This window comes from Lobosporangium transversale, assembly GCF_002105155.1.
Source record: "Lobosporangium transversale strain NRRL 3116 chromosome Unknown BCR41scaffold_73, whole genome shotgun sequence".
NCBI classification, from domain to species: Eukaryota; Fungi; Mortierellomycota; class Mortierellomycetes; order Mortierellales; family Mortierellaceae; genus Lobosporangium; species Lobosporangium transversale.
In genome coordinates this window covers 76956-104878 of record NW_019029051.1, presented here as the reverse complement: position 1 = coordinate 104878, position 27923 = coordinate 76956, and the positions used below count along the sequence as shown (strand labels likewise).

At 42.1% G+C, this 27923-nt stretch overlaps 5 protein-coding genes across 5 annotated transcripts; 3 read left to right on the top strand and 2 right to left on the bottom strand.

Annotated features, from left to right (window-relative positions):
* Positions 1–5052: 5052 nt before the first annotated feature.
* BCR41DRAFT_402000 (tubulin gamma chain) lies at positions 5053–7141 on the top strand (the record flags this gene model as incomplete). The annotated part of the gene is made up of 7 exons (XM_022029265.1): positions 5053–5101; positions 5211–5323; positions 5449–5502; positions 5616–6092; positions 6227–6529; positions 6641–6802; positions 6953–7141. The coding sequence occupies 7 exons, from the start codon at positions 5053–5055 to the stop codon at positions 7139–7141; spliced, it is 1347 nt and encodes a 448-aa protein (XP_021875669.1).
* Positions 7142–7376: 235 nt separating this feature from the next.
* BCR41DRAFT_329424 (Alpha/Beta hydrolase protein) lies at positions 7377–8942 on the top strand. Its single transcript, XM_022021726.1, has 6 exons — positions 7377–7751; positions 7833–7973; positions 8054–8145; positions 8228–8282; positions 8372–8527; positions 8606–8942. The coding sequence occupies exons 1-6, from the start codon at positions 7611–7613 to the stop codon at positions 8921–8923; spliced, it is 903 nt and encodes a 300-aa protein (XP_021875668.1). The 5' UTR covers positions 7377–7610; the 3' UTR covers positions 8924–8942.
* Positions 8927–16275, bottom strand: BCR41DRAFT_426647 (hypothetical protein). The gene is made up of 6 exons (XM_022030755.1): positions 15957–16275; positions 15132–15651; positions 14293–14992; positions 13157–14182; positions 9429–13071; positions 8927–9267 (listed from the first exon to the last, which is right to left on the bottom strand). Exons 1-6 carry the CDS (start codon positions 16241–16243, stop codon positions 9003–9005), a joined length of 6441 nt encoding a protein of 2146 aa, XP_021875667.1. The 5' UTR covers positions 16244–16275; the 3' UTR covers positions 8927–9002.
* Positions 16276–17520: 1245 nt separating this feature from the next.
* On the top strand, positions 17521–23148 carry BCR41DRAFT_343112 (hypothetical protein; the record flags this gene model as incomplete). The annotated part of the gene is made up of 8 exons (XM_022022319.1): positions 17521–17922; positions 18296–18579; positions 18656–20188; positions 20305–20535; positions 20646–20744; positions 20838–22093; positions 22180–22308; positions 22408–23148. Coding segments are annotated over exons 1-8 (4320 nt in total), but the record flags the coding sequence as incomplete, so codon positions are not given.
* A 253-nt stretch (positions 23149–23401) lies between these two features.
* BCR41DRAFT_228638 (hypothetical protein) lies at positions 23402–26924 on the bottom strand. Its single transcript, XM_022020055.1, has 4 exons — positions 25245–26924; positions 24620–25109; positions 24360–24468; positions 23402–24230 (listed from the first exon to the last, which is right to left on the bottom strand). Exons 1-4 carry the CDS (start codon positions 26500–26502, stop codon positions 23580–23582), a joined length of 2508 nt encoding a protein of 835 aa, XP_021875665.1. The 5' UTR covers positions 26503–26924; the 3' UTR covers positions 23402–23579.
* Between the last annotated feature and the right edge of the window lie 999 nt (positions 26925–27923).

The following is a 27923-nucleotide window of genomic DNA, read 5'->3' as shown; positions in this document are numbered from 1 at the left end:
TTGGCCGTCCCTTGCGATATACCGACACTAGCAGCAGCCTCTATAGTAGACATGCCTCCCATCATTAACCTCCTGGCTTCGTTGACTTTCCTTTGTGGAGTGGGTCTCATATTCTGCGAAGATAGAGTTAAGAGAGAGCTAAGCTAGTGTTCATAAAGGAAAGAGAGAAAAGTCCTTCTTTTACTTGCATTAAATGACTTCCAGCAGTTGTCATGGGCAACATTTTAGACCACATGCAAAACTGAAAAAGTGACCTGAATGAACAAAAAAGTCATTAGCTTTCCAAATGAGACAAGCTAATGTCACAACGCATAACTACGACGAAGAAGAAGACGGGAGCTTTATTAAACCAAAGTATGAGTGGTGTATGCATATACGGTTTCTAGGAATGAAAAAAAGAAATGCACATGGGAATGAATTATTGAATCAGTTTTGCATGATAGTGTAGCAATGACCATGGACTACGGTGTCAAGTAGTCCTGAACAAAGGTTGCACCAGGCAACTTCCTTGGATCCTTTTGTAATGGTAACCTGTCACTTGTAGTCCCTAATATGGTAAAAGGCATGAGGATGTATTTGGAGTACATAGAAAACCTCGGTCCTTACTCTCATTCCTTTAGTTGTTTCACAGTTACCCATCTTACCTTGTAATCATCTTGTCACTCTTGATAGAACGCGCACGCTATTATTTAATAAATGATGCAAGTAGAGTATCGTGCTAGCCCTAATTTAACCAGACAGCCCTCGGAAGCCAGGTTCGCCAAGAAAGAGTGCCTAAATGTGCACCAGGTAGAGTTATCATATGCTATTAGTGATACTGTATTAGAGAAGCGAAAGGGTTATTACATTTAGTGCTGAGGAAAAAGTAGCAATGCTCTCAAACTTTGAACCGAAAATCTAATTGGATGTTGTGCAAGGTGAATATCATTGTAAGGAATGAAAGGGATGAAAGTAAATAAAGGATATAGTAGGCATAGGGTGCTCTAATAAAGTGAGGCGAGTCTTTTAGGTGCCATAGTTCGTGAGCGGGAAGCTCACGTAATGTTTGTCATAAGTGGATATTGCGAGGGTGAAGTTGGGGCTGCTGCTTTATCGACAGTAAAAGGCTCTACCCCATGGGGACGATATTGATTATACCCTAGGACCGTATCCTTTGTCAATAGCATGAGAAAATATTATGAAAGCTATACCTACCAGACATCTTAAGCGCCTTTAAATAGAGCACATCTGGTCACTTAATAAAAGACCACCGTTTATCCCCAGCTCCTGTGGCAGAAGTTCATGCGGGCATCAAATTTATTTTGATAATGGAAGCAAAGAAATGATAGCGAAGGTGGCTAGTGTTACGTACCGAGTCTTGGGAGTGCACCTCGGGGGCACTTCCATTTTTATTCATAAGGTAAGAATATTGTGTGGCGGTCATGGCGGGTCCTTAATAAAAGGTCCCCGCCTGGCAACAATAATAAAAACAATTGTTGATCTCCTTGACTTGCAAGACGTAGAAAATATCCTAGCTAGTGTGAGAACTAGAGTATTTAAAAGGAGGAAGAAGGGTTGGAGCAGGATGATATGAACGGTAGGAAGAAGAGTTGGAGCAGGATAACATGATCAATAAGAAGTTGCGTTAGACAGGACGAGGTGTTTAAAAGGAAGAAGAGCTTAAGCAAGAGATGCGAATAAATATATAAAATAGACTTTCTTTAGAGATTGATCAGGACAAAAGAGTGATGATTGGATCAGGAACAGCTAAGAGATCGGGCCGTAGACGGAGCGCAGTTCACTTCTGGGTATATCACAGAATGAGCTTAGATATTCCGCAAAATGGAGGAAGGGTGGGAAGAGTGATGCAAAAGGTTGCTCTTGTTAGAACTTTGCTTAAGCTTCTTTTAGATGTTTATTGCTGTGCCATGAATGATGAGCTTGTTCCCTCCCTGTATTCATGTCTACAGTCTTCAGTGCCTGCCAGCGCAGGATCAGGGACAGTTTGGGACTATAAGCTTAGCTCGAGTCTTCTCATCCTTCCATCCCAATCAAGTGGTAAGATTGAAGGTCATACTTTACGACCCATTTGGGTCAAGGCAAAGAGCAAGAGTGAGCCTTAGACCGCTTGCTTACTTGTTTTTTGACTAATCACTCGAACAGGGTGGCTTTGAGCAAGGTAAAGTATAGGAAAGTCAGAGCAGAGAAAACTGTTTTTATTCATTATATCTGAATCCGTCTTAATCTCTCAAGGTGATGCAGACGCAACGCAGGATTGCTTCGAGACCAAATTCGAAGAGGTCTGTTGCAATAGGTTGGTACAAAAGACAAAGGGGCTCGCTCGCAGGAGTCAGTGAGACTTCAGGATGGCAGCAGCCTTTGTTCTGGATGAGCTTGTTTTGAGTTGAGTTGGGCCTAGGAATCCTTGAGGTAGATTACATTAGGCTGCAGGAAGGCAAGGTTGTCTGTCGAAAGTACAGCAAGGCAAATAGGAAAATGAGTCCTTAGTGGTTTGCAACAGAAGTTTAACTTATTGTGAAAGTCTGGGCCGGCGAAGAGACGGACGAGCTGTCAGAGTTGATCAGAAGTGTTGACAATAGGATGATGGGATAATAGGATAGGAAAACGGGCTAATGAAGGGATCCTCAGAAACGATTGTGAGTTCATCGTGGACAATGACGGCTGTATGCTTCTAGCGATAGCCGATGCGCGCCACTAAATGAAGAAGCAAGGGTCTCGTGATAAGGGAGAGACTGAACTATGGAAACAAGCACTCTCTTCTTTTTATCAGTGCTCAGTGAGTTTATTCCAGAAATTGTTTGTCATTAAAATGTTTGTGAAGTCAGGATGATAAAGCAGGGATCAATCACCTGCAATATCACTTCGGGGGGGTTTTTTTTTTTTTTTTTTTTTTTTTCTGTATACATCACACACGTCGCTCATGTTCCTCAAGTTCCTCAGACCTCAGTCCCTCGGTATAGCAGCATGCCACACAAAGTCAGCACTATCCAGGCAGGACTGTGGTAGCCTCATGAACCAACGTATGCTCTTGGCAAGAGAGAGATGGATCCTCAGAAGAAACTGAAAAGCTTGTGTCTTTTATTTTTTTATTTTTATTTTTTTAGCTCCATCTGTTCGGGTTAGGGATGATTATTCAACGCGATCTAAGTTAATCTGCATAAGAATGCTCAGGAGTGTACAGACATAAACATGCGTTGTTAAAAGATTTCTCTCTCTCCCTCTTCTCTCTCTTGCCAACTCCTCTCTTGAGCCTTTTACAGTGTTTATCCATCTCATCTACAGGTGTCGATATACCAACCTCTTAGAGTCCTCAAAGTACCATCTTTCTAGTGACGGAGATGAAGCAGAAAACAATTGATTCCAAGGTGATAGAGCAGGAGAGCGCGAGTCCATAGAGATTCAAGAGTAATAAAAGGCAGAAGAAGGTGGAGTGGAGACGATGTGCCAGAATGATTTATGATGCAGTATCCGACTACAGGAGGAAGGGATTCTGGTTTAAGCTCATGCTAGCTTGAAAAAAGGAAACCGGCGCCAACCAAAGAAGCCAACTCAATGATTTTGACGAGGATTGCATGGAGCCGACAGCATATTGCCAACTCTGTATGTTTGCCTAGACAGTTCAACGATCCAGCTGGAAGGAGATATTTATCTCCGGCTTCTTACCATCAGTAGATAAGGTATTCTAGCCATTAATAAGTAAGGTATTCTTATTAAAAAAAAAAGAGGACAAAGAGCATTGAGAGTCAACCTGAAATAAAGGTTTCTGGATGGACCATCACAACTCAGAATAATTGACATGCATGTGTACAATCGTCATTAGGAGAGAACTACCAGAAAGTCAGTATGTGTTTCAACGTTGTAAAGAAAACTGTTTCTCTTTTCTACCAGTCGTACACTCTACTTTAATGGACTCTTCTCCTTGTATTGATGTTCCTACTAAAAGAAGGTGGCAAGTCAAAAGAAAGTTGGGTTTTAAGGATTGATGTGTCAATATATCGCCAATTTCATTTGGTCATGATACCTTATATTTTTAATCTAAAAACGATGATTGAATTGTTCTGGTGGCATTTCACTACGTGACGGACTTGCAACAATACACTCGAAAGTATTCAAAAAATATAAGGTATCATGACCAAATGAAACGGGCTATAACGACGCCTCCTTCCAAAACAGAAGAGGGTTGACTGGAGACGGTGCAAAATGATTTTGATGGTGAATGGCACATTTTCCCCAGAACAGGATAGTCTAGTAGATGCTGTGATGATTCAGGCGGTGGTGTCTTGAAGACGGCTTTTCGAGGCGAGAACAAATCTGATTCATATTTATCACTTCCTTCCGACGAGAATAACAAGGACATTGCAACAATACACTTGCGCTCCTTGACTATCCTCATTAAACAACGATAAAGCTGATTCCTTATCTTCCCTACTCGACTATGTCAAATAAGACGAGTTTCGGTGTTATGTTTTTAAGGAAGTCTGACGTGTCAACATAGTACGCAAGAAGGACGACATGTCCTTTGGTGTAAGAGAGAGGTCGAAGCCTATCACCTGCTATCGTTATTCTCCTCCGTAATTTCTGCATACATGCAAATGTTTCTCACAATGCCTCTTACAATCTTGACATCCATTATAAATTTCTCATAAAGCAGCTGAGTTTTGAACATTGCTGCATTAACTCTTTTGTTTCTAAAGCATTCATGTTTTTTTTTTTTTTTTTTTTTTTTGGATAGACAAGAAGGTGAAAGGACAATAAAAAGAAATAAAGCAAGTTGCTATAGAGAGTGCAATATGTAGGGGCTAATGGATCAAAAATAAGGATGAATAGCTGAAGGGAGGGCCAGTGTCGATGAACTTTTATATCTCGAAGGCATGATCACTAAGAAGGATGAATTGAATGGATAATATGGAGGTGATTGTGACCAAGGACGATAGGAAACAAGAAGGGTGGCGGAGTTCACGAGTGTGCACGTGAAACAAGTAAGAAATGTCTGGCTTCAGCTTGGTGATCTCTTTTAATTGTACGTCTCTAGTATCTTGCAGAACAAACAACATGCCACGCGAAATCATCACTATTCAGGCTGGGCAATGCGGCAACCAAAGTAATATTCGGAAAATATAACTTCGTTCTCTTTCTTTCTTTCTTTCTATTTTTTTTTTCTTCCTGATTTGGGTTTAATGAATACAGTACCTTTTTTTCTTTTTTGGTAGTTGGACAAGAATTCTGGGCTCAACTGTGTGCTGAGCATGGGATTAGTCGCGATGGAACCTTGGAAGATTTCGCTTCAGAAACAGGAGACCGAAAAGATGTATTCTTTTACCAAGTATGAATGTGAGACCAAATTCTTTCGGGAAAGATCTGAACAATGATTCATCAGTATTTTGTTTCAATCTCTAAATGGACCATTTTTTATTTTTATTTTTATTTTTATTTTTTTCGTCTTTTAAGGCTGACGACGAGCATTACATCCCACGAGCCATTCTCCTAGATCTGGAACCCAGAGTATGTGCAAATTTATAACCAGCCATGTTTGAAGAGGTCTAAGTAAAAAAAATGAATAAGATAGGCGATTAACCCTATCTTTTTTTTTTTTTATTTTTATTTTTTTTCTTTAGGTTATCACAACTATTACTACATCGGCATATGCCAACCTTTATAATCCCGAAAACATTTTTCTCTCCAAAGATGGGGGCGGAGCAGGAAACAATTGGTCCCTTGGTTATGGAGCAGGAGAGCGTGAGTCCGAGGAGATTTTAGAAAAACTGGACAGGGAAGCAGACGGGAGTGATTCACTAGAGGGATTTATGCTACTGCATTCGATTGCAGGTGGAACAGGATCTGGATTGGGCTCATACTTGCTCGAAAGACTGAATGATCGATACCCAAAGAAGTTGATCCAGACTTACTCTGTTTTCCCTAACAACGAAGAAATGTCTGATGTCGTGGTACAACCTTACAACAGCATGCTTAGCTTAAAGCGCTTAACACAAAATGCTGACTGTGTAGTTGTACTCGATAATGCTGCGTTGACGAGGATTGCGTGTGACCGATTGCATATTGCCAATCCAACGTTTGCCCAGACGAACCAGCTGGTAAAAAAAAAAAAAAAAATAGAGATAGGCAATCTTTTCGGGTTGGACTCAATTTTCTTCAAACTTGAATGGGATGGATAGAACATCAATGTGTCTAACTAACAAACTCTTGGGAACTAAAATTTTCTTTATAGGTTTCAACAGTGATGTCAGCTAGTACAACCACATTGCGGTATCCAGGGTACATGAACAATGATCTTGTGGGCATGATTGCATCTTTGATCCCAACACCGAAGTGTCATTTCCTTCAAACATCCTATACACCCTTCACGAGCGATGGAATCGACCAAACTAAATCTGTCCGAAAGACAACAGTCCTTGATGTGATGAGGCGTCTATTGCAACCCAAGAACAGGATGGTTTCTACAACACCTTCTAAAAAAAGTTGCTATGTCTCCATTTTAAATATTATTCAAGGAGAAGCTGATCCAACCGATGTATGGAATCTGTGGATCACTTTGATTTATAGGATGTACGACAGTTTTTTGATTTGAATTCTGAAGTGGATACGACTAAAATAATATTGTCATTATCAAATCTACTCCTAGGTCCACAAATCACTATTACGAATAAGAGAAAGGCGATTGGCCTCGTTTATTCCTTGGGGTCCTGCAAGTATTCAAGTAGCACTAACTAAGAAATCGCCATACGTACAAACTCCTCATCGTGTGAGCGGTCTCATGTTGGCAAATCATACGAGTATCGCATCCGTATGTCTTCCTCCCTCTCTTTTTTTTTTTTTTTTTTAAACGTTCAATCGCTCTTATCTACTTTCAAAAAGCTGGAGATCAGAGGAACCGGACTACTAAACATTGTTTTTTTTTTTTTTTTTTTTTTTTTTTTTTTTTAAAAAAATGCAGCTTTTTCAAAGGACATGCGACCAATTTGACAAGTTAAGGAAACGAAATGCATTCTTGGAGCCATATCGTCAAGGATCTTTGTTCAGAGATGGGTTAGAGGAGTTTGATGACTCCAGGGAGGTGGTTCAGGATCTGATCAATGAGTACGAGGCGTGCGAGAATCCAGACTATGTGAATTATGGACAATAAACAGGGAGGGGCGCGAAAAGTCTTTCCGGCCAAGGATGAATAAAGCATAGAATTGGAAGATAGCAGAGTAGCTGAATTTAGGCATGTTTATTTCCCATTGCATTTAACCTGTAATATAAACAAACAATCCAATCTTTGACGAAAGACAGGCGACAGACAAGGAAAAAAAAAAAAAAAAAAAAAAAAAAAGTGGCGTGTGTGTCACAGCAAAATGATTCAAAAGCTTCTGTTTCCACTTTTCTTCTAATTACTCATCAATTCTTTTCATTTGTCTTTTCATTCATTCATCTTCATATTTCATGTCTTCTCAAAACTAACAATCGCTTCATGTTTTATTAAAGACTGCACTCAACTCTTTACACTAAAGCCATTATTTCTTTCTTTCTTTTTTTTGTGTGTTTGCTGTGTTTCCTTTCTCTCCCAGCCTCGGATTCCTTTTTCCTCTTCAGGACAGAAACAAAGTCAGACAATGTCATCCTATCTTCCTTGGTACCTGTCTTACTCATTGGGTGCGGCAGCAGTTGCAATCCTCAGCGGAGGAGCACTTCTCTATCATTTTCAATGCGAAATTATATACCCTGCCAATTTTCCGGAAGGATCGAGGACACATGTAAAAATATGCCCGATAAAAATATTTCTCATTGAGCTTTTTAAATCCTTCTTTTTCTAATATTCATCTTTTAAAACATAGGTTATAAAACCATCACAGTATGGTTTGCCATATGAAGATTTGACTTTGGTGACATCAGATGAGGTCAAGATAAAAGCATACTTGATCAAACAATCAGACGATCTTGTTGCACGGAAACGACCGACTATTCTATTTCTTCATGTAAGAAAGCACCTCGAAATGAACTGATCTAATTCTTATGCCCAAGAATCCTAACCTTTTGGTTTTACTGTTACTTTTAGGCCAATGCTGGAAATATGGGACATCGTTTGTCTATTGCGGATGTTTTCTACAGACAGTTTGGATGCAATGTCTTCATGCTCTCCTATCGTGGGTATGATTTGGATTTTTTTTTTTTTTTTTTCTGGGATTCAGCCTTTGACTTTTTTTTTTTTTTTTTTTTTTTTTTTTTTCAGATATGGATTAAGTGAAGGAAGTCCCACAGAAAAAGGTCTTAAGATTGATGCCAAGGTAAAAAAAAAAAAAAAAAAGACAGACATACAGCTTCATATCAATGTTATACTTGTCTTTCTTCCTTTACTGACCTTCTTTTTCTGTAGACTGCATTGAATTATATCAAAGGGCATCCTGTTCTATCAGAGACAAAGTTGATCGCTTACGGACAATCAATTGGAGGAGCCGTCTCCATCGACATTGTTGCAAAGAATCAAGATCAATTTTCAGGACTGATCATTGAAAACACTTTCCTGAGCCTGGTAAGAGATCAATCACAGATTACATTCATGTTTCAAAATATGTCCACATATAAATAATCTTTTTCCTTTCTTTGACAGCCAAAAGTTATTCCCCATGTTTTGCCAATGATCAGCGCTCTTTCGTTCCTTTGCCATCAAATCTGGAACTCTGAGCAAATGATTCAGTATATATCGCGGTTACCCGTCTTATTCCTATCAGGGAAAAAAGATGAACTTGTTCCACCAGCACATATGATGGAGTTGCATCGACTTTTGGATACTACAGGTGAAGTTGTCTGGCGAGAATTCCCGAACGGAACACATAATGACACTTGTTTGAAGCCTGGCTACTTTGAAGCAATCAAAGCATTCTTAAATAATATCATGAAGGACAGTGACAACGAGAAAATAAAATAAAAAGGACTTTTGATCCGCCTATAATTTATTTATATTATCTTTATATATCTTTATATTATCTTTTATATTACCATCTTTTCTACAATGTAAGCCATCCTCCGATATCATACGACTGCTCAATCTTACGCGCGACATGGATCGGAATGCCATGGGTCAGCCAAAGTCTCCTAAGATCATCATACCGCATTTGATTCAGGAACTGGGGACGCCCTCGCCTTAGACCCAGATCTGCTTCTCCGTGTTCGTCCAGGAATGGGGCTGGGTGAAAACATCCGTTTCGCACATGAAGCAATAAGATCACACACTTTTTGATCAACAGATAAATGCCAACAGGCCCCGTACAACTAACAGTTCCAGTATAATAATTAACAATCATAATAAAGAAGATCAGTAGACAGTTAGTATTGTGCATGACAATGACAACACAGCATGAGGAACTATGAAAATGTGTAGCACTAAAAAAAAAATAAAAATAAAAAGAAAAAGAAAAGGATAAAGAACTTACGTTGATGCATGAGTGTTACACTCACCACGGCCTTCACTGTCAAGGCCTTCTAAGCAACAGAAGCTTTGACTGCATACGATGGTTCCACAGCAAAGACACAACGCAGGATCGTGCGGCACAGTGTTACACTTGGGGCAGACGTACTTGATACTCTGCTCAAACAGAGAATCTAGACGCCGCGGTAATCCAACAAGCTCATAAATGGCTGGATGATTCAGTCCAATTGAGAGGTGGATATAGGACGCTCTCGTTGCTGCTGCTGCTGATGAAGTTGATGCCACTGCAGAGGAAGAGGATGAAGAAGTAAGCGATAAAGACGTTGCTTGAGCACCAACTTTAGCTGAGGCAGTCTCAGATCCAAGCGATCCAGATGGCGCTCCTGCCAGCTTGACGGCATCCTGGCACCAAGCATCCATAATACTTTTTAATAAATCATCTTCAATCCATTTTGTGCACAAGGGCAAGAGCTCAGGTAGGTGAAGAAGAGCCGCAAGACGTGAATATTCATCATCCAAGGGTTCTGCTGTTGACATGGCAGGCTGCGTTTCTGGGAAAAGGACACCATAGCGCGCATCGAATAGCAGTGCGCTCTTTCGCAGGAAAGGAAGTACATAGGTCTTCAAAAGCTTCAAAAACAGGCGATCAGGCATCTTGTCCAGAAAACTGTTCATCTGCTCTTCTGGCATCTCAAGGCTTTTCATTGTAGCTAAAATAAACGTCTTCCATGCTGCTGAGTCAGTAGGGTTCAACGGGGCAAGCGTGTGCTCTGTATATGCGGAAATCCTGGGTTCTGCAGCAATCAATTTATCAACATCTGACGTAGCAAATGAAATAACAGTCTTGACAACCTCCGCCATCAATAATATTTCAAGGAGGTGACCCGGCTCGACATCCCCTGGAAGAGAATGTAATGCCAACTCCGTTAGGATAAAGAAGGGATCCTCCATCAGCAAAGGCTTCACAAGCTGGAGCGATGCTGTGTCTTTTTGGTCTAGCGCTGCATGACCTTGCAGAATCTTTGCAAGACGCTCCCAGCTGAGTTGAGCCAAGCGAAGTCGATTTTCAGGTCGGTTGACCATCATGGATGTATAGGAAAGAATCGTGTCGGCCATCATGCGGAGTAATGTCAGCGTTTGTTGCTGAATACCTGCAATCAGAGTAGAGGTGCCATTGGCAGCATTGACACCGCGCTGGGTGATCTCTACACATGAGATCGTATAAGCAAATGCCTCCCACATCACATCGACTTCACCCAGTTGACTAGGACTCTGACTATAAGCCAAAAACTCTTCTGGGCGCAAAAGATTCTTGTGATTCATCTGGAAAACTTCTGCTAGTCTCAAGTACATGATCTTGATGGGATCTAATTCCTTAGGATCAATGCCATGTGTACCCAGTACTGTGGAAGATAAACCGGCGTAGCCCCCCTGCGGATACATGCCCATGTCTGCTGGGAAGACTATGGGCGCTGTGCCTGGGTTGTTCCGCATAAATCCGCCAGGAAGATTGGATCCGCGAATAAACCCTTGTACCATCCCCATTACGCTTTGAGTCCGACTATCTCTCCGACGAACATTGAAGCCTGAGGGTTCACCAGAGCGTTGATGTCGATTAGAAGATTCTGCCTCAACTTTGATTGTCGCATCTTGTACGTCTGCTGAGAGCTGAGTCAGAACAGAGATTGCACCAGTCTTAAGCCAATCCTGCGAGGTACTATTGTCGGACGAAATCAATACACCAGGATATGTTTGTTTCTTGCCCTTCCAAATGATCGGGAGCAGCAAATTGCCGAGTGATTTGCAGAGCGGACACATGTATTCACGCTGGGAAGGATCTTCCGGATGATTCCGGTTATGCTGAGCTTCATGACGTTGCTGCAAGGAGCGGACATAGGTGTCGAAGCAGCTGATATGCATGAGATGTCCACAACTTGATGTGTATAGACCGCGTCGATGGGAGGGAATGGGAAATCCTCTTGCAACATTCTGAGGTCTATATGGTGGAGGAACTGATGTCGTAGATGTCTGCTTGTTTTTGCCCAAATCCAAGGGATTGGAATTAGATACTTCTGGCATTTTAAAGTTGTTGGCATGCTTTTCGAAGTTGGACGCAATTCCGAAAGGACGGATTGATGTGGCAGATACATCCAGACTCAATGGAGATACGACTGACTCTAGCAAAAACTGTGGATCCTCCATCGGTGTGTGGCGAAGGACATGAGAGGGCTGGACATAGGCAAGCATTCCATATTCACTAGATTGAGTCATCTCCTCAGTACACACAATACAAGTGCCGGTAGGGTACTGCCACGTAGTCTCTGCAATCTTTTGAGCGCCAAGCTCAATGCTCTCCCCATCCTCGTTCATAGACTTTGCGTCATCCGAGTCGTCCGAGTCGTACAAGTTTTCATTTTGTGACATGAAGGTTTGCTGTTGCTGTGCAAACTGAGCCATGATCTTTGCTTGACGCTCCAAGTTTGCCTTTTTCCTACGTTCTGCTTCCTCCATCTCGCTCATCCCGGAGTCTTCACTTTCAGACAGACCCTTAGACGCCTTCCATTGGCCTACAATGGTCTTTGCTTCCATGGACCCCAGCTCTTCAAATTTGTTCAGCACGAAGTTCAGTTTGGGATGAATGCTCTTATAGGTTGGATCATCTGCACGTTTGATCAAAATTGAAAGCAATGTGAGTCTGTCTCTTTCGTTTCCATTGATAACAGGGAACTTTTCAAATGTAGCGTGTCTCATAAATCCTCCCATGCCGAGACCAGATGACTCGGCGCCATGACCTTGAGCAAGGCTGCGTGCATGATCATTGTTAGGATCTAAGATAGCAATCTGCATCATATACGCAGCCTGATCGATAATAGTATCTGATTTGATCTTTGGTTCGGCTTTGACATTCCAGAAGGTATAGAATAGGATCTGGGTCATCGCTTTGGTGTGCATCATGTTGCCAAGGTTCTGGAACGGTCCACGCTCGATCTTCGAGAGTTTTGGAAGGATCTGGGGGGCTTTAATCTTGTTGCCACTCTTCTTGATAATGCGGCTCTTCAGAATCTCTTCAGCTTCCTCGCTGTTATTACGCGAAAAATGAATAAAGTAAGGGTCCACCTCGTCAAAAAACTGATCTTTCAACTCGTACAGTCCATGATCTGTAATTCCGTCCGGCGCACGATAGCTGGCAAGTTCTTTAAGGATATCATCAAACTTGACGTGCTCTGTCAGACGCTCCGGAATGCGCTTGGTAAGCTCAGAGTATGCAATGGGCTTCAAGCAGAGGCCATGAACAATTTCACGCCTTATTTCCTGCTCAACGCTGAATCCCGCAGCACTGACACGATCCGAGACACAAACAATTAGAAGCGTCAACAGTTCCTCAGCCATAAAGACAATCTGTAGCAGATCGTATGTACTATGCTCTCGTTGACCTGAAAACCACTGCATGAGCTCGAACCTATCAAGCGCTGTCACGAGGAAGTGCTCCGGGTCAAATAGGACCATGGCAATTTGTAGTAAGAAGATATCAGAGTCGTATGTGTTCTCTCGGAGCGAAACCTCGCGATAGTATTGGGCTTGGGTACGAATGACAAATCCATTACGAACCCAGACGTTGGCTTTGATCTGGGCCATCAACACACACACTATTCAAAGTTATACAATACTGATTAGGCTTGGACTAAAATAAACTCTAAATACCCAGAAAATAGAGTCAACGAAAGTTCTTACCTCGAAGTGGGTAATCGAATATCTCTCTTAACTTGAACAAGCATTTTTCTTCAGAATCACCTTCATTTCCAACAAACTGAATCATCATGTCGCGAAATGAGTTGTATCCAATCTTCTGTAGTTCCTCTGCATCCAAAAATTCTACATTCTCTAGTAGATCCGCCAAAAACCAATGCAAAGGATGGTGGAATGCAACAGGCTGTGCAGATACCTTATATTCAATCACCTCGTAAGTTAAAGGTGGGGTAGTTGGCATGGTGATAAGATGCACTTGTGTGCGGCGAATTGGGGGGGATGTAGATGTAGTAGAAGTGGACGTAGCTCCAGCGATAGGGCCATGGTGTGTGGATGGCTGCACAGCTTGAATGCCACCAACGTCCACAGGTGTAGGGTCTTGTGTATGATGAGTTTGTAATTGCTGCTGCTGCTGCTGCTGAGCCTCCTCGTTTACGGCCATCTCTTCTTCATGCTTATCACACCATTCATATAACTTTTTCACGGTTCGGGCAAGAACCTGGGTTAGAACAGCAGGACTGGATGAGAAGCAATCTGAAAACTGCCGACAGCATTTGTACAACTGCAATGTCACGTTGAACGCATTGACCCATGTGTTAGCTTCGAACTCAATATGATCGATTGAATAACGTGTGTTGGGATGCATTCCTTGGAACATATTGAGACATTCAATCATCTGAGCTTGATAAGCAGGACGATTGGCGACAATCTGCTTCACAGCATCGTTAGCCAAGATGTAGCGGAAATCATGGAAGATGTGGAAATAACGACGATTCTCGAATGGTGGCAAATTACAGTTAATAGGACCACCTGTGTAATTTGGTCCTTGGAAAAATGTAATTAGGATCTGGCAGAGGATATAGATAAAATTATGCTCTCGGGCCAGCATCTCTGCAATAGTTGGGACAGTGAAGAGCTGAACTGAGAAGAGGATAATGGAAAGTTCAGGCTCACGGTCCACAACAAGGAAGGAATGTGCAATCTTGAGATAATTGAAGGCGAAACGCACAGCTAAAATTTAGTTGAAACCAATATATATTGTATCAGCCAATATGAGCAAATGATTGAAATATGCTGCAGCTTTGATGTTTCTCTTCTCCTTTGTAGTGTCTGCGTCCTACCCATGAATTTTTTGTATTTTGGACTGAGTACCAAAGTTCCGATGTATACTTCACGGAGATTCGCACGTGGCAGTTTCCAGAATTTAAGATCAAGCAAAAGAAGCCAGTCTATCCGCAATTTGCGACGGGGAGGACCTGCTCGAGCACTCCTGGCGAGAGGGTCAGAATGTTGTTGATCCATACTGTTGAAGCTTATCCCCTGCATAGGACTATCGTCTTCACTACCCGCTGGCGCCATCTCTGCATCAGTGTCTCGGCTGAGAGCAGAAGGCAAGCGACTGGATGGTTCTCCAATGTGCGAGGATGTGGTGTCCATGTCTCCACTAATATCCAAGCCATGCGTCATGGATGCTCTTGCCTCATCCTCAGGATTAACACCGACAATGTCAATGAAGTCATCATCTATGTCTGTAGCATTATCCTGCCGGCTCGCTGTGCTATTTCTGTATGGTTTCCGACGCCATTCACTACAGAGCTCTTCACAGATAATTTCGCGAATTGCCAAGGATTGCTTCTGCGAAACCGCCCCTCCTTTGGCATATGCAAGCGACTTTAAAAAGGAAATACAAACGTCGCATAGCTGCTCCTTGAATGTCTCTCTGGCTGACCGGATACTAACGACAAGACTAATGTCTGCTAAACTGCTAGCAATATCCATAAGCCTCTGGATGTCGCTCGACATTTCGACAATTGCACGTCCCTTTGAATGAGGCAAGGAAACATTACAATAAATACTGGTTAGTGTGGCTAATATTGGGCAATGTAGCTCAAAACGGCTTGGTTGTTTAGACTGTGCATCGTTGACATTTTTTTGTGATTGAGAGACCACTAATAAATACCTGTGTGTCCACAGTCTCTGCGATCTTCCTAGCATATGCCTGAGACATATTGGTCGTCTCCGAAACACGATTGATGACATCTGTGAATGAATGATCTTCGTCATTCCATAAAATACAAGCAAAGTCCATAGTTTCCAGGTCGGTGCTTTCGCCTGCAATATTGCCGGCTTCTACAGCATCACGCTGGATTAGTTCTTTACTGGCACGTGTGGCGTTCATATTTTCAGGTGAGGTTGTCATGGTGTCGATGATAAAGTCCAAAACTGTAGCAATGGTTTTGCGGATAGAAGCCGCTACCTCAGGCGGATATTCAAGATCCATGGGGTCATTTTCACCTGGTGGGATATTTTTTGCTGAGTGATAAATGCAGTCCAGATCAACCTTCCATGCTTCCGAATCTCCACAGTCGCAGCAACCACCGCCCCCTGCATTAACAGAAAAGGACGTATCATGTCCCTCGTGGTTTGTTCCGTGAAAGCAACGCAAACAGAAGACGCATGTCTCATCAAGAGCACACGTTCTAATAAGAGAAATACAAAAAAAAAAAAAAAAAAAAAAAAAAAAAAGAGAGAGAGAGGGAGAGAAAGCAGCAGTTAGAATCATAACTTCAAAAAATACGTTTTGTTTACTTGTGTGCAAAAAGAGGTTGAATAAAGAGTGGAGTGTATACAAGCTGCACATGGGTGCACATGATGTACAAATGTGTTACGCGTCCTCTTATGAAAGAAATACTCTGACGACAACCACACTCAAGACCAACGAATTACAAAGCCAATGTGTAAAAGTGTATTATATTATATCTCGGAAGGGATGCTTGGATATTACCTGCAGCGAAAAACACCTTCACCCATTTTGAACGTGTGGCCACAAGCTTGTCCACGGGCAGAAGGGGAATATTCGTCGTCACCATTGTTAGTTAGGACCGTGACGCCGTTCTGCCTTGCCTCAACAAAGTAAGGGAAATAGTTGTGGAGATACTCGTCATTGTTGTCCCAAAGAGCAGCATAGAGCTCTGAGTTGATTTCTCGTTGCGCAGCATCTGTGAGCATGTAATCAAACTTGCGAGCAGCGTCACGCAAGTAAGTGCGCAATGGAGAGTCCATGGACGACATTGCTATCTTTTTTTTTTTTTTTTTTTTTTTTTCCTTTTCAGTATCGCTTTTTTTTTTTTTTTTTTACTCTGACACTATAGAGATGTTAACAGAGTAAATAGAAAATAAGAGGGGGAAAGATAACTCTATTTAATAAGACTGATGATTAGCAGTTAATGAATAATAACTGTTAAAGAATCAAGCCGAGATGTGTCAACAGAGAATATAAGAGATGATGACAAAGATGAGAGAGAGAGGAAGGAAGAGAGTCCATGAATTAGTGGCAAGAAATGATGTAAAAAGTGAAAGCAGAGACCGAAGAAGTTGAACGCGACTGTGTGAATGGACTCAGAGAAGCTTATGAAGCAAGCCACCCTGCCATGCAGCTTCCAAGCCTCAGATACAATTTAGGGAGGTTTTCTCGTCAAAATTGCCATTTTTTTCTTGTTTAAAATGCTGCGGCAATGTAATCCATATGATCTTTCCAGTCGCCAGTATCCTACGTTTTAAATTTTCTGGGTCTAGGAGGACATTAGATATTACTTTCACCTCCTTTGGTGCTTCTAGAGGGAACAGAGGGAATGAACAAGGACTTCCTGCTACAGACGTGTATGGAGTGGGGAGAGACATTTTAAGAGAATACACGATTGTCTTGAAGTAGGTGAGTCCTCATACAAATGAAAACGGCCAAGAAAAATATATATACTTTTAAACCTTTAAGCTTTTATGAACAAGTGGAGATTTCCACTGACATTCCTCACTGAGGTTGGAGGTAAGTGGCTCACAACTCGCTTTTCTACGGTTATAATTTTCATAATAACCTTTTCACCTGCTAGACAATGATGCGTGCGAAAGGCACTATTATTATCCGGACAAATAGGTGCCTCAGGATATGAAAAGGATACAGAAGGACACTACATCATAAAGCCCATATTGTATGCTCATTAGTAATGATACTCTTGTTGCTAATTATCAAATGAGCCTTTTTCTTGTGTGAAGAAAAATGTTGAAAATTGTCTTCATTGTTGGCCATGTTGCGCGTCTAAAAAACGTAAGGATGTACAGCTCTTCAGAATGTGGATAAACGTTTGCTGAAGAGGTCCTCCATAACATGGTGAACAGTAAACTTCCTTAAAAAAAAGTTTTCATGGTGGAAGAGCTCATACCAGATATGAGTCGAGAAATGCAGGAAATACTTTGTCAAGTGCTTGGAAATATAATTAAGGGGGAAGATGGACATTGGGACACTCGACAATCTGCCATCACCTCTTTTTTTTTTTTTGGAATTACCTTGCTCATAAACACTTGCACACATTCATTCACACACCTTTTCTCTTGACTTAATTTAACGTTGCGCCATTTCTCATCCTACCCTCATCACCATCAAACTCTTTTTCCTTATCCTATTTTTAATATCTGAACATTCCAAACTGCCGTAATCGTCCCTTTAACTGAACCAATCCTGAAGAGTTGCACACAACAGACAAAACATTTAAAATAACTCAACACATTTATTCACTGCCTCCATATATCAATACCATTTAGCGCGCTTCTAGGCGTGTGAGATTGAATCAAGCCGACGCATTAGTAACCGTTAACTACGTGGAAGGAGCATCTTCACCGAGACTAGCACGCAATCGGAGCTGGGGTCATGTTTCTGGACTGGATAGCCCAACTTGGGCTGCTTGAGCATAATCCAGGTATGTCAAAGCTATCATGGGGCCATTGCTGCTTCATGTATTCTATAGCATTGGCTTTAGCATTAGCATTGACATGGTATTATGCACCATCTACAGGACATGCTTGCATCCATCTATTTTTATTCTTTGACTCTGAGTTTTTCAGAGTTCAGTAACCGACCACAAGGAGATTCAGTATCACCCAATTGTATCAATTATCAAAGGAGTACAAAACGTGCTTTCAATAAACCCAGGACACGCTGTTTTAGGAAGAGGGTTGACGGTTCACAGCACCTGTACAGGTCCTACTTGAACAATGTGCTCTGGCTAACGGACATCCTTTTTCTTTATTCTTTTTTTTTTTTTTTTTTGGGGGGGGGATTATGCTCGAAAGTATCCAATGTCCTAGCACGTTTTCCACTTCATGTCAAAAAAACTCTCATCACCGAGGTCACCTCAACTTTGCTGGTGACCTCAGACCTATCACTCTTGTCATCAATGGCTCATATGCAATGGGCCATGGAGGTCCTGGGTCAAGGTTTCACACTGCCACTCGAGGAACTATCGATCGCTCAGGAGACTACACGGCTCTATTCTCAATGGCTCTTTGAACCGCATATGAGGCCTTTAGCCTTTCGACAGGCAGTTGGGTCCGAGGATGAACAATTGCTTTATCAGGTACAAAATCGGCCGCTGTGAGTTGCAATTTTTAGGGTAAGAATAATCAAGTCTAACCTGTTTGTTTTTTCTGTAGACGATATTCCATCATTACTCGTTGTTGTTTCAAGTACGGTCTGTAATTTCACCATCGCCCAGCACCACTCAGCTGCATTCTCAACATTATCGTCACCCAACCGCACCTCTTGCGGGCACTACGCATGCTACGTACCCTTCCTCCCCATACCAATCTTCCACAACAACACCTCAGCTTCTCAATCCAGGCCTAATACAACGACATGTTGAACTATGTAAACAAGTACTTACTGTATTAACAATGGCAGGACGTCAACTCGGAAATATATTTTCTGAAGCTACGTGGGAAGTGCTTCTCAAGGTCATTTTGGGTATCACAGACAGTCTACTTCGAGAACAGCCCAACAAGTCACAGATGATACCAGAACAGACCAAGATGAGTGAAGATCTTTGTGGACACCTGCTTAGAGTTCTTTTTGAGCTCTGGCTCAGATCAGGTATCAGGCAAGTTCACATGTGGGATATCCTCAAGCAATGCTTCAATGGCTGGACTTACAGAACACCTGTCATCCATCAGTGGGCGGCTAGCTCGTTAGGATTGTGTCAGCGGGCCGTAAGGTTGCTCTATGGTCCTGGACAAGGTACGGATGTCGTCAATTTAGCTGTGGACGGTTACAACATTGGACTAGATCTGCAGGCAGATTTTGCTCTTTACGCTTGGCACCGTATCATTTATCTGCTCAAGAGCCCCGCCAAACTTTCGCCAGCCAATTGCTTAGAAGCCGTAAACGGTATCGGCAGGATGGTAGAGACTTTCTTGCTCGTTGGGATCACCATCAACCAAGCCTCAAATATTCCTGGGTCGCCTCCTATGCCGTCGACCCCAACAGATCACTTTTCATCCTCATCGCCCTCGCACTCCAATCACCATCATTCATACAGCCCTAACTCTAAGATGACATCGATATCCAGTAGATCTTCCGCCCCGGATGGAAATACCATCATGCACATGTTTGGTGCCTGGCTTTTTGAGGTATCTTCACTACCTACTCCCGACTTCCCTACGGGGTCGTATAATTTGCAGTGGCAAACATTCAACCCATATTATCCTGCCGATAGCTACCATGAGGCACAGGCATCAGCATTTGGCGTTCTCTGCAGAATATTTAGCAAACCACAGCCCTCCGCTCGACCTTTCCTTCGTATCTACACGGAGCGATTTTATGAGGCTCTTTCGAATGGACTTCGTAGTGAAACATCTCTACCGACCATCCTAGCTCATTCTGCAGAACTGTTTACAAGTGAATTGGAGGGTGTACGAATGATGGTACCTGATTTTGTGGTGGGTATTCGGATGGCAATGAGTGGTCAGATCCGTGTGGCAACAGGATACATGAGCCCAGAGAAGCAAAAGCAAGTACTGGAAGACTTGCACTTGGCAGCATTGAAGGTTGCTGGCTGCATCATGTGTCTGCCCAATCATTTTGAAAAAGTGGAATTAAAGGAAGACTGGAGCCTGGGCCTATCTAAATCTACCAATATGGCAAGTGATGGAAAAGGCGGGCGTGAGGACAAGGAGATTCTAGCTCAACTGGTATGTTCTAATTTATGATGTACCTGGCCTTATACGTCATATTTATTCTCGATATATTTCAGGAAAATAGATTCATCTGGTCAACAGACACTGACTGTATTTCATGTTATTGATAGATCCGAGTTCTATACACGACGGATTCGCCTACAGAAGGATCAATACCTGCATCCAAACGCTTTACTACTCTTAAATACTACATATTGGAAATGCTGCTCAATTGCCTCGAGACCGAGACATCTTCCTTTAATTTGCGGTACTTGCTTCATCTGATTGAAGTTTATGTGTACGAGGATGTGGCTTTTTGTCCAGGGCTTGTTGGTGTTGTTGTCAAGACAATTCAAGAAAAGGTATGCTATTGTTTATGAAGAAAAGAATTTAAAAAAAAAAAAAAAAAAAAATCAAGATTTTACCTATATCCCACTCTCTTAACAAGGACTCTAATGCTTTCAACAACTAGATTATGACCATCCAAGTTCCAGTAGACGTAGCATTATGTGCCTTTGATGTCCTCATTGGATGTGTAGGCTTGTATGACTATGTTCGGAGGGATAGCAAGGTACGTTTTATCTTTTGATTAGCCTGCCTATTAAATTCTCCATTATCGAAATGCCATTTCTTAATTGACTTTTTTGTTACTTAATTCTTATAGAGTTGTGCCCGTGAATTGGTGCTGGCGCTCTGCAGATATGTGGACGCACTTTTAGCAAACCATGCGATGTTAACAACTACGCACCCGCTCGTCATCCGTGCATATGAGTGTATGTTGCAGTGGATTTTGGTCGGGCAGTGGATTGTAGGCGATAAAGATTGTCATCTCGCTGTAATCAGCTCTATTGGTAGTGGAATCCATATAATAGAACGGGTGGAGGAACTTGAAGCGTCTGTAGTTGTCCCAAAGCCTCCACAAGAGAAAAAAAGGTGGGGTGCAGTTGCATCTGGGAACTCAGCTGTGGGTAAACAATCAAGCAATAGTGCAGTGAAGCTCTTCCAAGGAAACAATAAGTATCCGGGTCCTATCAAGATGTTGAATCAAGAATCAAAGAAAGAAAAAGGCAATCGTAAGAACCGATCTGCAACTTCCTCCCTCTGCGGCCAAGCCAAAGCCTCTCGACAAGATCTATTGCTAATCCAACACGCTGCTGAGATGGCCATGACTCAATTCTCGAACCAGTTGAGCAACTTTCCAGTCTGGTCAGATGATATTGGTCCGAGCCGAATGTCAACTCTGTGGAACGATATCGCCATTAACAGGGCTAGTCTGGCTAACCTCAAGGGTATGATGGACTTTGAGTCTCTGGACTCTCAGCAACAGCAACAACAACTAAATCATCACTTTTATCGCCATGCACACCCTTCACCTGAGGCTAATGTGACAGGCCCTGTAAGGTACTTTTTGCTGGACCGAAGAATTATCTTGGGATGCTGCGATGCCCTCAGTCTGGCTGATACAGAAAAGAATGCGGCTAGCTTTGTGGATGAGCGAGGATCATTTGTTGTAGCTACTATGAGAGACTCAAACGGCAAAAATTCATGGAAAGTGCGTATCACTCAGTTTGAAAACTACGGTAATCCAAACGGAAATAGATTGAGCAATGGTCGCTTGGCGATCCAAGAGACTGAAGATGAACTAAGTGTCGCTGTAGCAGGGGCAGGGAACTCGAAGGATGAAGATGATGTGAGTTTAGCCCAATCAACAAATGAGCCCAAGGTTCTGACTGTGGAGGCAGCTGACGAGGCTAGCATTGGTCTGAAGCGATACATTCGTCCTGTCAAGAGTATGGAGGATGTAAGGCAGCAAGAGTCTGAGTCCATAGATGCTGAAAATGAAGAGCCTCCACGGGCGGCATTTGCACCGGGAGAGGTTGAACAGGAACCACCATCGCAGCACATGGTCCAAGCAGCCGGGTAAACCTCGACGTGTTTTATTTTATTTTATTTTATTTTTTTCATTCTCTGACTAGATCGATTTTTTTTTATTTTATTGGCAATAGGTCCAATGTCTTTAGAATCTTAATGGCACAGATGGGATATTTATCACTTGAGAATCGATCCAAGGTTGTGCCTCTCCATCTCTCTGAGCGTCTCTTAGCTGAATTGCAATTTCTGGATGGGCTCAGAGAGTAAGTCCCAATGTCCTATAGTATTTTCCTTGTGTTGCAATATGAAAAAAGTGTCAAGGATACTACTAACCTTTCTGCATTTTCTTTGTATGTGCATAGGAGAGACTGCATAGCAGTCAGTGTTTACTTTGCTCAATCGGGCGATATAGGCTATGATGAACTAATCCATGGTTCCCCTGCAGGACTCCCCAAAGATTATACTCGATTCCTAAACTGTCTTGGATGGCCGATTCAAGTCGAAGCACACTCTGGATACCTTGGCCACTTGAACAAAGAGATCTGTCATACCACTCCCTATTTTGCTGATCGAAACTCGGAGGTCATTTTCCATGTCCCATATCTGATGCGACCATCTGCACCGGACATCCCTCCGATGCAAGACCACCGACTTGTGAACCAGTTCCGCTCTGTGACCTTACATGACCAAGTAGCGATTGTTTGGGTGGAACAACGTGAACGGATGCTCAATCTGTTGCCGCTTATTGATCAAAACGTGATGGTCTTTATCTTGATCCATCCTCTGGAAGGTGACTCTGCAGGAGGACTGTTCTGGATTCGCATTGTGGTCCAAGGCGCTCATACCACGGCAGGATCAGTTCGTCTGGCAACCAATCAATTAATGATTGGACCTTTAGCTGACGGGATGCTCGTCTCAAGGCATGCGTTAGGAAGTCTTGTTCGAAATACGGCCATTTCTGCAGATAAGGCTTGTCGATTAGTGACAGATTCGTATACGGAACCGAGTGCGGTTCGAGCAAGATACATTCAAGAAATTTTGCAAATGCATCAGCCAGAAGAGCCAGAAAGCATTTCAGAATTTTATAGGGCAATGTTTGCGACATAATCAATCTTTTTAATTTTTTTTTTTTTTTTTTTTTTTTTTTTTTGGCTTTTTTTTACTTTTTTTTTACATGTACAACATTTATTTATACCAAATGACACGATTCTAGTCAACTACTAATATCTAATACACATTCCACTAAAAAATCTTACAAGCAAGTTATCGTTTAATGCTTTTGTTTTAATTATTCTTTTTTTTTTTTTTTTTTTTTTTTTTTGTTTGTTTGTTTCTAATTTACAAAGTAACAAATGATTGGCTGAATGGAGGAAAAGGGGAGGATAAGCATTGAAGTACATGAAAAATAGAAACGTGGCCAAATATATTGTAAACAAAAGGACAGAGCGTTGGGCATGTGCAGATGAAAGTTAACAAAAAAAAAGGCAATTAAAAATAATTAAAGTAAATAAATAAAAGAAAAAAGAATTGTTTTCTATCGTGTTCGCCACAAGTCATCGGTAATAGGAGGTTTTTGAGCACAAATGACCTTCATGACCAATTCCGCCTGTTCGGCAACACACTCCATCTTCATCAACTCGATCGTCTCCTCAAATATCCCTTCCTCCAATCGATTCATCTCCACGATCTCTTCTCGGAGTGAGTCCACCATCTCTAGATAGCTCCGCATTGCGACCTGACCTCTTGGTCCGGCCCAATCACCTATAGGGATACCATAATCATAACATTCCACATTGATCAACCCTGCACCCAAGATCGTCGGCATCAATGCCTCGACCAGTTGAATAGGATTCAACCCTGTACTTAACGCTGCTCGTTCCACCCATCGATTCACCTTCAACGTCTCAACCCCAGCCCGAACCACCAACCCGTTACATTCTGCCAATTGAATCCATCCACCCGGTCGAAGCAATCGTCTCAACTCTGCAAAATGAGGTGTCCATTCCTGAATCTGTGTTCTGAACGCTCCTAAACGTTGATGCACCAGATCAAACTCGCCTTCCTGATCTCGAACATCTCGCATTCGGAATTTACAGTTTTCGGGTATACGCAATGGAAGATGGGCCATATCAAGAAGTGGATCTATTGCATAGACAACCGTCCGAGGATGTTTCATTGCAATATCCTAAAAAAAAAAATAAAAAAATAAAAAAAAAAAAAAAAAAAAAAGACAAATTCAGTTAATTAGTAAAAATAATAAGTTTATAAATACAAAAGGTTGTATATAAATATATATATATGCTGTATCCCTTACCATAGCCCATTCACCATTGTTACAATTGATATCAATAGCTTTCCGGAATGGCTTTCCAACAGGTGCCATCAGATCTAGTTCATACGTAATTCTGTCCAGATAGTAGGGGCTATCATCCAAAAGTATTCAATCCTTTTTTAATTAGTACACATCCTTCTAACTCTTCCTAGAAAACAACAACCACACATTCTATCGAAACTGAGGTTCATTTGAAACAAATAAGGATAAAGTTTTTTTTTTTTTTTTTTTTTTTCTATTACCTCTCAGGATGGTCCAATTCGTCTGGATAGACAGGGATGATCCAACCTGGTGTCTCTGTGTCCGGGTTAAATGTGAATGCATCAGCGACTTGGTCTAGCCATCTATAGATCCGTTCCCGCTTCTCAGTCTCACGAGGGTTCGTTGGGAACTGTCGTGCAAGACGTGCAAAGACTTGGTCTGGAGCAGGGGGTCGATTCGAAGCAGCAGAAGAACTATTGCCTATCGCGCCACTGTCGATCAAAGGGCCAGCAGTCGCAAAGAGGCCTGAAGGTTTAACATAGCTAGGAGTATTCATTGTATTATTGTTATTGTTATTGTTGTTATTGTTGTTGGTAGTGCTTGTCATACCAGAAGGTCGCTGCGACTGTTGCTGGAGATCTCGTTGTTCAGAGGGGTATGTGGCAGTTAGACGAGGCTGCTGATTTACATGATAAGGTTGATGCTGGTACTGTGGATGAAGAGGCTGTTGTAACTGATATTGTAATGGGTCTGGTTGTACATATGACGAATACTGATTAGCATTGTTACTATTGTTATTGTTGTTGTTGGCATCTGTGGTTGGATAATGGTAATGTTGGTTGCTATTGCCCTTGTACATGTTGTTGTTTCTCACTCCAGACATACCTCCGTTAGGACCACTACCAATGCTATTTTGACAAACCGGTTGCATCCCTGGTAACCGCTGCATATCAGTGTAATCGATTGAGTGTTGGTGTTGCGGGTATGATTGTTGTTGTTGAAGACGCATAGCTTGTTGATGTTGTGTAGCGTTGACGGGCATTCCTCCTCCTCCTGACAAGTTCATGGCTGCTACTGAAGAAATAACTCCTCCAAGAGCACCATTACCAACGCCAGTGTTAATGCCGTTAACTCCAGCTCCTCCAGCATTGTTATGTTCGTCCTCAACGAATGGAGCGGGTGATATAGACGCTCGCATTGATTGATGCTGTTGTTGCTGTTGTTGTTGTTGTTGTTGTTGTTGTTGTTGTTGTTGTTGTTGTTGTTGTTGTTGTTGTTGTTGTTGAGGGAACGGCTGTGATTGTGGTTGTGTGTGACCAGAGGGATGAAGAGTCGAGATCTTTCCATGAGACTGGTGAGGGGAAGCTGAAGAAGGCCTTGTTGTTGTGTCTGCGCCTTGAAACGAGGGCTGTGGAGGCATCGACATCATCATCTCCTGACTCGATAGGACGTTGTGGATAGTGTTGCTGTTTAGCCCTTGATGCTGCTGTGCCTGACTAAAGGTATAATTACTAGGGTTATTATTATTACTATTATAGTTATTATTACCACTGCTGTTAATATTGTTGTTGTTGATAATGCTGCCACTATATTGTCCACCATTCTCGTCCAACTGCATGGTTCCTCTTGAGCCTGGATTGTGAATAGGGTGACCATTGGCCGGTACTACAGATGCTCCTGCGCCTGCCATAGATGCAGGGGGGTTATTAGGGCCAGATACAAAAGGATGATTGTTCATCTTTGAGCCATATTGAAATTGATTTGATTCAAAAGATGTTTTATGTTGGTCCAGTCGACCTGGACTTGACAAGTTGGGGTGATTCCAGGCAAGACCTATTGGTCCAGTGCCCATTCCTCCACCGAGTCCAGAACTAAGTCCCACAGGTGTTTCAGGTCTGTCCAGAGGTGAAGATGATGGCGCCGTAAATCCATGGATAGAATAATGTCCACTGTCGTTGGGCAATGGCGCCTGAGGATTGCTGTGGTTGCTACTAGTATATTTGCTGGCTCGACCGCGGCGGTCATTATTATCATTATGACTATTATTATTGAGAATGTTGCTGCTACCACTTTGAAACTTTGAATGCTTGCTTCGAGACTTTGAGTGTCCCCCTGCTGCGTGGCGGGACTTTGAGTTGCCCATGGTTTTAGAGATTGGATTGCTGGCTCTCTTTTTTTATATATTTATCTTATTAACTGTTATGATTGGCGATGATGATCTGTCTTATTTCAAGATCAAGTGATTGGAGAGATCAAGACGGAGAAAAAAATATGCGGACAGTCAGAGCCAAGCAGGGAGAGAGGTGGTGGAGGGATAAGGAAGAGCAAGGAAGAGTGAGGGAATAGAGACACAGCGTTACAGTGTTAAAGGATGATAGTATGTAAGAGAGACAAGAAGGATGAAATTGGGTATTCGGGGAGTAACACGCAACCCTGCAAGTCTCTGGAATCGTCGAGTGTGAGATTTCAAATGGAGGTGAGAAAGTTGGTCGTGTCTCCAATAAGAAACACAAAAACAGCACAAAACAAGAAAGGAAGAAAGGAGAGGAAAGAAGATTGATAATGAGTGAATAAAAGAGAAAAAAAAAAAAAGAAAAAAAAAAAAAAAAAAAACAGGAGCAGTCCTAAGAACACAAGTCGCCCAAAGAACAGAAGGAATGGTTCTACAATGTCTTCAATGCTATTGTCTTTTGCATGCACACACAGAAACACATTAACATCAGGAGTAGAAAGTTTTGTGTGTTCGAACCGACAATAATGTTCGTTGGTGATTATGACGAGAGGGAAGCGGGAGGGATGCAAAAGGGCTGTTGACAGGAGGAAGAGAAAGAGGAGGAAGGGGAGGAAGAATAAGAGGAAGAGGAGGAGGAAAAGGAAGAGGGAGGGGTCGGAGGAATTGTTTTCGTTCGCCCTTGCTACTATCAATCAAGTGCTTTCAAGACAATCTTGGAACGAGGAATGATTATGACCTCAGATGGATGACAAGATGGATGATTAGAAGAATGAGTGAGAATGAAAAAGCGCCGAATTGTTCAGTTCGTCCGATTAGACAAACGGGGGGGTTTGGGGGAAGAGAGGCCGTTGGGTAGTAAAATAGGAGAGTGCTGCCCTTGTAACTGCAGCAATTTTTTTTTTTTTGTCTTCAAGTGTGTGTAATATGACTTGATGATGATGTGAGAGCATTTCTTTGCAGCATGAGAGCATCAAACACAACTTAATTCCCTCTGTAACTTCAGCGAAAAGGCAGTTGCGGAGCTTTTCACTGGACCAATGCACAATAGTCTGTCTTTCTTATTCTTGAGGATCCTTAATGCCTCTCAAGGACGAACCAAGGTTGTTCATATTTGAGTACGAGAGGGAAAGAAAAGCGATTGCGACAATTACAATCAAGACATTAAGACATGGTTAATGTCTGAAATAAAATTAGATTTATAAATTAAATAACAGATAAAGATGTACATGTATATTCTTTCTTCCAAATTTGTTTTCCTTCTTCTGCAAACAAAGATAATTAATGAACCAAATGAACCATGGTTATCAGCGTTGGTAAATGGAGAGCCATTT